The following is a 9,922-nucleotide window of genomic DNA, read 5'->3' on the forward strand; positions in this document are numbered from 1 at the left end:
CACTGATGTCGTCACAAGAGCCGTCAGGTTCTGGTGGCCCTGAAACAAATGGGTGGAATAATAAAAAAAAAGAACTAACTCTGGCTCATTCACACAACAGAACATTGTTTGTTCATATATAGGATAGACCAGGTTCACTTGGCTTTCTTAATTTGTTTCATTACCACACCAAATGTAGGAAATGACGCTTTTTGTATAACATTTCTGTTACTTATTTATAATCATTAATATCCACAAGTATTTTCCACAAGTTTGTGTCAGATAGAGTTGAAACAGTATACCCAACTGTTACTAAGACACCCATATGCAATATCAGAATCAGAAAACTTGTGAAGGAAATTGCTTATGCTGCAACTGAACAGAGGGAAAGACATACAATGTACATACAATGTATGTACACGACATACAACAAGTGCACATGGAGACAGACATACATTTATGCATATAAAAAAATAAATAAAAATAAGTATGTAGTAATGGCTAAAGCAGCATTGCACATAATGTAAGAGTTCAAAGATAAGAGTCAATAAGTGAGTTATTGATATACTATACTATACTATACTATACTATACTATACTATACTATATACTATGAATTGCAATTGTTTAAATACCTTTAATTCATTATTTGATATGTTAAATGCTGCATAGTTTCAAGTATTTAATTTCAGTTTATTATAACAGTAAGTTGTAACACTTAAAAATATATTCTAATGCTATAAGTAATACTAAAACTGATAGACAACAACTGCAATCAATAACAATAATCTAGCTAAACCAAAACTGTACCTCCATCACTACCATTAAAAAATGAGTCATGTAAAAATAGACATTGTGAAAAATTTAATCATAGATCTTGTGACCGTAGAAGCGCACATCCATCAAATCAAGGAAGAGGTTAATTCACCTGACGAATCAGGTTTTTTAATACAGGCAAGTTGTTTACAGTGATTCAACCATTGCCTTGTTCCAAATTTATTCCTAACTTATCTATTGTATACCTTCCCAACAATTTTGAAGACTGTGGTTATTAAACTGAATTGGAGCCAAACTCCATGCCATATGGGGTTCCACAAGAATCAGTACTCTGGTGCCTAGCATTCAGTCTCTACAGTGTTCCTCTTGGTCAAATTCCCTAATCAAATAAGATATTTTTAAAGGCTCAAGGCCAAAATCTTAGTTTCAGTGATAACTAAGTCTGCATTCCGGCATCTGAAGAATATGGCTAAAGGAGAATTTTTGTGGTCTGTCCTCCTCACTGAGCAGCGTGATTTAACAGTAAGTTAAATGCCGTCCCCGTCAATGAGACTTCCATAAAAATGTGGTTTATTGAGAGAAATCATATTACAGCATGCAATTGCTTAATAACAGATAACAAAAATTACAAAATTACATGATGTCCAATAACTGATTGACCCCTCACAACAAGGCCACGGCTTGTTCTCAGTGTGCATGTGCTAACACGGAACTAAAGTTCAAGTGGTCTCTATGTTTATCACAAGATTAATATTGAAAACTTGGTGCCAAAAAGAAATGTGGCTAAATACAAACTTCTACATGCTGTTACCCTGGAATAGAACTAATATTTTTTACATAAAGAGGATGCTGGGAGAAAGGGGAAGAACACCAGAACTCCAGAGAGAACATCAGGGGCAGTGGTGGCCTGGCACGTGTGGAAGCAGATTCCTAATCGGAAGGTTGCAGATTCAAATCCCGACCCGCCATAGTGCCACAGAGTAAGGGACCCCCCCCCCCAACCCGCACACACACACACACACACACACACACACACACACACACCCTCTAGGTGTCTTTCATGGTCTCCCACTGCTCTAAGGTGATGGGTTAAAAGCAGAGGACACGTTTCGTTGTGTGCACCGTTTGCTGTAGTGTTTCACAATGACAATCACTTCACTTTCTCTTTCACTTAACTTAACACAAAACACACTGCAAATGCCACTCACAGATTCAGCTGTAACGTTCGCATTACCCACAGATGTCGGTAGGTGGGGACAAGCGCCACAACATTTTGTGTTTAAAGAATCCTTATTCATATTCATGCTTTTTTCTTATCATGGGATGACTATACCAAAGCTCCTCACTGCAAGTCATGTTGAACAGCTTCAAGTCATACTGAATGCGACATGTGACGTGCAAAAATACGGCAACGGGACGGCAATAATAGTCACAAGACAAACAGTACTTGTGTTTTTATCGGACTCTATATTATTACTTGAGCCAAGCCTTAACGTTTTTACTTTTACAGTGGGCTACATTTCCAAATCGCAACATGTGCTTTTTATTGTGTCCACAAAAAATAAGGTGACGTGTCCAGTGTAGGCGGGTGTCGTGTCGCCCCCTACTGGACAGGACGCGCGACGCAGACCCGAGAGATGATGATGATGGTACAAAGTTGCTGGACTTTGACATCTGTTCTGACGCGGCACTCAGACTCAACTTAATCGGGGCTTTTCGTCAGGAATGGTCATTGTTACCAGGGGCAGCACGCCACCCGGTTAAAACATGCAATCTTATTTTCAAATTATAATTCGTTCGTGTCGTTTCGATAACTAAGTAGTGATTTTTGGAGCATCTGGAAACCGGCAACATTTTTTGCAAGTTCCTTTTTTTTTTTTTTTTTTTTACTTGAACCACTAACAAATATGGGTTTACACCTGCCGCAGGAAGCTGGAGTTTTTCTCATCTCCGCGTCTGCACCGTTAGCGCTGTACACTGCGAATAAAGTTCCGGCGCTTCACGAGTAAGTAGACGCAGCCAACTTCCCCGCAACCCGTGTCACGCAACCTGTGTGCGTGAGATCGCATGCGATTCACTAGCAGGAGTTAAAGCTCTTCCCAGATCCACGAGCCCTGCTTGGAGGCACCCTGTCGGAGAAGAAACCCTTCCAGAGGTTCCTCGGGCATTTGGAAAGGATCGACTGCTTCATGGCCACCAGAAAGCCTGCCAAGGGCCTTCAGCAGCAGAAATGGTGTGGAGAGCAGAGAAGGAGCTGCCACCAGAGGGCCTTAACGTACTGTGGCCTCAGATTTGTTCTGTGCGGATCTTACTGAAACGCATTCAATTTAAAACACCAGCGAGTGAGACGTTGAGTCCCACATGCCTGACATCGAATCTTCATGGCAGGGTGTTTATTCAGCAGGGGTGTGCATGTTTTATGGAAATTGGAAAAATACATACATATAGTGTTGAAAAGTGCTAGTATTTTGGTCATAATAATATTATTATTGTTTTTAATAAGCCACTGATGATAATTGTGTGATTTTAGGGTTGTTAGCAGTTTTTCAGCATAGTGGCTTCACACCTCTCAGGTTGTGCATTTGAATGACTCTTGCAGCAGTGGCCCTGCTCATAGGAAATAGGTGATGGACAGTGAGTGAGTGTGTGAGTGATAAAATCAGAAAATAAAAAATCCCACAAGTGGGAAATTGGCATAGTCATGGCAGAAGACCATTACAGTAGAAGACTAGAGCAGCAACGATAAATAGAATAAAAACTGAAAATATAAATCTATATGAATATGTTAACTTATAATAATAGAATAATCTGTATATTTGTACAGTGTATTGTACAGTGTATAAATACAAGCCATTTATAAGTTTAAAGGCTTTTATTGACAATTATATAAAATTTATGTAAATTTATGCCATGTTGGCCGTTTTTTTCCAATTCGCCCTGACATGCTCTCAACCAGCTTCTGGGACAAATACTGACTGATGGCAACCCATTCCTTCATAATCAGTGCTTGGAGTTTGTCAGAATTTGTGGGTTTTTGTTTGTCCACCTGTCTCTTGAGGATTGACCACCAGTTCTCAATTGGATTAAGGTCCGGGGAGTTTCCTGACCATGGACCCAAAATTTAAATGTATTGTTCCCCAAGCCACTTATTTATCACTTTGGCCTTATGGCACGGTGCTCCATCATGCTGGAAAGGAGAATGTTTTGGTACCATTCTTTGTTCATTGTGAGTGAGCCCACTCCCTTGGATGAGAAGCAGCCCCACGCATGAATGGCCTCAGGATGCTTTATTGTTGGCACGAAACAGGACTGATGGTAGCGCTCACCTTTTCTTCTGACAATCATTTTTCCAGATGGCCCAAACTATTGGAAAGGAGCTTCATCAGAGAAAATGACTTTACCGCAGACAGTCCAATCCCTGTACTTTTCTGTCTTTGATGTTTTTCTTGAAGAGAAGTGGCTTTTTAGCTGCCCTTCTTGACACCAGGCCATCCTCCAAAAGTCTTCACCTCACTATATATGCAGATGCACTCACGTGCAAGCTCTCCACCCGAATCCCACATTCTCAGAACTTTTGGCCATGACTATAAACATAGAATATATGTGTGTATGTGTGTGTCTCACTCTCTTTTTTCAATCTCTTTCTCTCTCCCTCTTTCTCTCCTGAGTGAGCGAGTGAGTGAGTGATGTTGTTAAATGACAAATGTCTTCTTGATAAGCCCATATACAAATACATAAATATGTTTGGCTCATTCGAGTGATTATGCTTCTACCATTTTTACCATTTCTGTCAACTTGAATTTGTTTGTAGGCCAGGAGCTGTGTTGGTGTTTGCAATGGCCAGCCTCTTATCTGTGTTCGTCCTGCTACACCTTGCAGTGTTGCACAGGAAATCTGTAGACCCTCTGTTCTATGGTACGTCTGGTTAACCAACAATCTGACCCCACAATGCCTAAAAAGACCATTGGACAGTTCTTTAGTTTGTGTTGCTGAACCATTCAGTCTCCTCTATATACTTTGCAGTAAATGTTGCTTCATTTATGTCTCCTTTTAACACACAAGTCTGTCCCTCAGGCTGAGCTTTAAAAGTTAGAATGCCATTTATGTGTGTGTTCAGTCAGAAATAAGAAAAGTCCACCTTGGGCAGCATAATATAAATCACCTTTCAACTGGACATCATTAAGTTTCTCCAGCAGTAGGACACATCAGTAGCTGATAGGGGGTCGGTGGGGAGAATGGGGGTAAACAAAAGTAAAGCAATTAGGATATGAATCCCCATTGTGATGATCACTGTGTGTTTTTCCCATTGCTGCAGTGTTTGCAGTGTTGGCCTCCACCTGTGTGGTAGGACTGACCAATGCGCTGGAGCAGGACAGATATATTTCTGGCTTTGTGGATTTCTACCTCCAAAAGGTCAGTTCTAAATTAAGTATTAGTCCTACATTTACTACAGCTTCTGATATATATATATAGATATAGGATTTATTTCTTTTCATAGGATTTATTTAAAAAATTGCCTATCTAACAGAATCAACAGAATAAGAATAAGAATCTAACAAAATCAACAGAATAAGAATAAGAATTTTCCAGAAACAGATAATCAGATCTTTTCAAATTCTTGATAGTTTAATAAAACAGGGTGTGCACTCATACCTCATGTCATGGCTCTGACTCTGGTGGGGTTTCTATGTTGTGGTTCTAATTCCTGATTGTTTGCACCTGATATATGTGCATAAATATAGCCTTATATCATCTAGTCTGCATTGGGTCATTTTATGCTTGTGTGTTATTGTACCCTGTCTTGTATAATGTGCTTTGTTCATGAGTAAATGTCCTGTTGAGCGAATGTGTGCTCCTTCCCTGCTCTGTCCCTGCCACCATGACATGATCACTTTTCAGGAATTGAAAAATCATTTAACCTAAAAGTAGCTGATGTTCCTCAAAGATAAATTAACAATGCGAACTCAAGGATCAGTGTAAATGTGGGGGTAGCAGCTTAGTGGGTAACACTCTTGCCTATAAACCAGAGGACCACAAAGTCACAGGTTCAAATCCCACTTACTACCTTTGTGTCCCTGAGCAAGCCACATCTGAGGTAATGCACATACTGTAGCACATATGCATGAGAGTTAGACACATCTTGCTAATATTACATAAGACATTGCAGTAATACATATTTGCACAATTTTTTTTTTATTTTGCAATCCTTTCAGGGTGAGCCCTACCTGGGTACAGCCTATTGCATCATGATGTGTTATTGGGAAGGCATAGTGCAGTTCATCCTTCAACTTCTAATGGTGCGACAGATGTCCAGTGGGTAAATATGATTCCGCTCATGCTTATGGGTTAAAAGGAGCCATCATCTGCATGTACATAAAACAAGCAACCATCTGTCTGTTGGATTTTGCTCTCAAGATCCAAACATTTTGAGTGATGTTCTGTTTGGTGCTGCTGCAGCAACAGTAATTTTCTTTGCACAGGAGACCATATCGCAGTATGGGCCTGTTCTGGGCCGGCTCAGCCATTGCAAACCAAGTTGTCTTCATTCCAGGAATTGTGATTGGTTAGTATCCCTTCGAAATGCTTTCTGTTAACATGGAGTTAACAAACTTGCAAATAATAGTTTTCCTTTTCTTACAGGTAAATATGGTACTAGCCTTTATCCTGCTTTCTGGCTCAACATTCTGTTTCTGCTGCTACCAGTCTGGACAGCTGTGGATCTCCTCCGTAGGCCAAGGGAGCTGCCAGTCATTCCTGCTGATAAGGTGTGTTTCCGACATATAGATCCTCCGGCATCATATACATGGTTCCTGCTCCTGTTCTTAGTGTAAACCACATTCCTGTTCCATTTGAATTAAACCTTATACTTTGTAAAGGTAATAAAAAATGCAAATGGAAAAACATTATTTATCGATGTCAACATTTGTGAAGGGTTATGAAAATTTAAATGGGTATCATTTCTGATCTTACAAGTGTAAAAATGCAAATAAAAAAACATCAAATATTTATGTGAACATCTATGAAGAGTTATGTAAATTTAAATGGGTATTATATCTATTGTTACAAGAGTATTATTGTGGTTTTTTTTTTTGGTCTCTCAGGTCGAGGCCGTGCAGATGAAGGGCCTGCTGTTACGACCTATTGACCTGATCCTGACGCTCGCGCTTCTTGTGGCCATGGCTTTCACCGTGCTCAGAGGAGCAGTGAGTCACGCTTGCCCAACTCACCCAACCAGTGGTGCCAATATTCAAACCACACCAAGTCTGCATCAAATAATTAGCTGCCATGTTTTAAGCCGTCAGCTACAGTAATTAAATGAGCATGATTGAATACCTGAGGGAGTGCGACTGCCAAATCTTGTACTACACTCGGCATAATTCAATATTGACATAAAAATGAATGTGAAAGCAACAAATTTCTGAATATTTTAAATAAACCAGCCACTAAAAACTAAAACATGATGAAATTACGCTAAACAATTTCCTCTGTCCTCCTGTCTGCTCCCCTCTTCTGTCTGCTCCCTCATTTTCTTAATCTTCATGTCAGTTTATTTCTCTCTCGTATCATTTTGTAATCATATGTTATTTAAGATATTTTTGTAATTTCATGTAGGTAGTAGACATTGTGCACAAAAAGTAAATTAAGTTATATAAAAATGTTGCATTGCATCATGTTTTCTGTAAAAATTAGCTTAGAATGTAATTTTTTAAAGCTTTTTTTGTATTACGCATAGTGCTTTTCCAAAAAAAAAAAAAACAGATAGTTGACAAGTACAATTTTTCTTTGATGACAATTTAATTGAAATCAGAATTCTGTTTTTGTAAATGTACAAGTTATTGTTTAAAAACAAGATGCCATTTCTTCTCACCTATGTGCAGGTAGTTCTTGATTGCCGACATGATATCTGTTTTTCCTACATCTACCACTATGAGCCCTACCTGAAAGACAATGTGGCATTCCCCAAAGTTATGGTGAGTCACAGAGCAAAAGTCTAATGTCTTCATGAGAAACAGATTTAGAATCCCATGATTAGAGTTAATGAGATCTGGGGTTCTGAATTTCAGATGCTCGTGTTCCTGTTTTATGGCCTGCCGCTGATGGCAGCATGTGTCTACGGCTTGTGCACCCCAGGTTGTACCTGGATGCTGGACTGGACCTTGCTGTTTGCGGGTGCTATGACACAGGTAATTGTTTAGCGTAATTTCATCATGTTTTTGTTTTCAGTGGCTGGTTTATTTAAAATATTCAGATATCAGTTTTGCAATATAGAGGAGAACAGACATCATAGACTAGAAAAGTGATGGCTATTTTGTCAGTAAAGCACAAATATTATACAGTGTTCCATGCATATGGTTTCATATGATATATAATATATATGTTATATATAATAATAAGGAAACTTTAGCATGAGATGGCATATTAAAAAATATTTTATATTGTTTAATCCAAATTAACTTGTAACCCAACTTGGGCTAACTGAAAGAGAATTGATTGTCATTGTGATACACTGCGGCATAGCACAGAGTGCACACAACAAAATTTGTCCTCTTCATCACCCTTAGTGAGGAGTGCAGTGTGGGATGGGGCAGAGTGTGGGGATGGTACTTTGCTCAGTGGCACCTCAGTGGCACCTTGGTGGTGCAGTATTCCAACCAGCATCCTTCCGATTACGGCTCCGTTTCCTTAGCCACTAGAAAACCACTGTTTCCTTCCCCGCTAGGCCAACTGATTTACCAGGTCAAGGGGCAAACAGTGGGTATTGAGTGACTTGGTAGGTTCTGCTAATGAATTGAAGTCATTAATGAGTTACTTCCATAGGGAGATGCTGTTCATTAACAGTTAAATTATTTAATGGGGTTGATGAAGTGGTAATATCATTCAGTTAATTCCATTAGAGGTCCACACCACCTTCAGAGTTGCATCTTATGATAGATCTTTTTTTTTTAAAGGTTTCAAATTAAACTTCTCCTATCCAAAGGAAGCAAGTCTCATTGGACAACTGAGAGCTTAACATATGTTTTTGTCTATGTTGCCCTATGCCCAGGCCCAGTGGTGTCATATCGGGGGCTCTCTTCACTCCCGAACACCCTTCACCTACCGGATTCCATCTGATGCCTGGTGGCCAGTTATGTGGATGAATTTGTTGTATATGGCTGCTCCTCTGATGCTCGCCCTGCGCTGCATCATTAGACCAGATTTCTTCATGAGCGTGGTGCCCAAAGGACAGGCAAACCATGAAAAGAAGACCCAGTAGCATCTCCATCTCCATTGCAGGCTCACAACATATTTTTGTTTCTGTTGAGAAAGTAGATGTACACAGATGTACTCTAGGTGATTTTTTGTGGGTCCCTAGACTGCCGCACCCCTTCTCCAGCCACTATTACACATGGAAACTTTCAGAAAGATCCTAGCTGCTGTCAGAACCCTGAATCGATAATCATTTTTGTTTGGCTGCACAGGGTCTGATACAGAGAATACGTATTCTGAAACAGGATTAAATCTCAAGCGTCACAGACTGTTGCCTTGAGGCATGGATTCTTGGACCAAAGTCAACTGCACCTTCACCAGTGTGGTTTATCAGCACACAGTTCCTAATGATATGTCACTGAACGACGGCCAAGCTGATATCCCTATCTTTTAGGACTCTGTCACTGAGTCAGACTTGAGCAATAAGTGGATTCTTTGCAGCAACATGGCGAAGACAGCCTGGGCTGGTTCAATTTGCTTCACAGTGCTTTCCTCTGCAGTATCTCTGCGATGTGAAGATAGGGCAAGTAAATGCAACATATTTTCTCAGTGTCGTCATAGAAGGACTCTCTGCTTTCTCAAGGAGATAAGGTGTGGAAATTCCAGGGTTCTTTATATAACTAACTTTTAACCTTGTTTCTTTTGTTGTTGTTGTTGTCTTTGTGATTTGTTTGACATTAAAGTTTTCTATTCACATATTGTATTCCATTCAACTGTCAGTGATTGGTTTATACTGGAAGTAAATTAGCATACTGTGTTTTTTTGACAGTAGATAAGTGTGTACACAGTGGTATGGGTTGTTCTGTATGTCAGTTTGAGGAGGGTACATTGATCCTCTGATCAATGTCAACCTATCATATATCCTGTATCATGATTAACACATTGTTTGTTTTTGTTCATGTTATACTCTGGGAGGGGCA

General features: G+C 39.7%; 1 protein-coding gene across 1 annotated transcript; it reads left to right on the top strand.

Annotated features, from left to right (window-relative positions):
* The first annotated feature begins 1,995 nt into the window (after positions 1-1,995).
* Positions 1,996-9,367, top strand: LOC114787797 (transmembrane 6 superfamily member 2-like). Its single transcript, XM_028975674.1, has 11 exons — positions 1,996-2,001; positions 2,837-3,030; positions 4,567-4,670; positions 5,071-5,168; positions 5,969-6,072; positions 6,236-6,318; positions 6,396-6,520; positions 6,857-6,958; positions 7,634-7,726; positions 7,820-7,939; positions 8,800-9,367. The coding sequence occupies exons 1-11, from the start codon at positions 1,996-1,998 to the stop codon at positions 9,007-9,009; spliced, it is 1,239 nt and encodes a 412-aa protein (XP_028831507.1). The 3' UTR covers positions 9,010-9,367.
* Positions 9,368-9,922: the final 555 nt, after the last annotated feature.

The sequence above is a fragment of the Denticeps clupeoides genome, chromosome 4, assembly GCF_900700375.1.
Source record: "Denticeps clupeoides chromosome 4, fDenClu1.1, whole genome shotgun sequence".
Taxonomy (NCBI): Eukaryota; Metazoa; Chordata; class Actinopteri; order Clupeiformes; family Denticipitidae; genus Denticeps; species Denticeps clupeoides.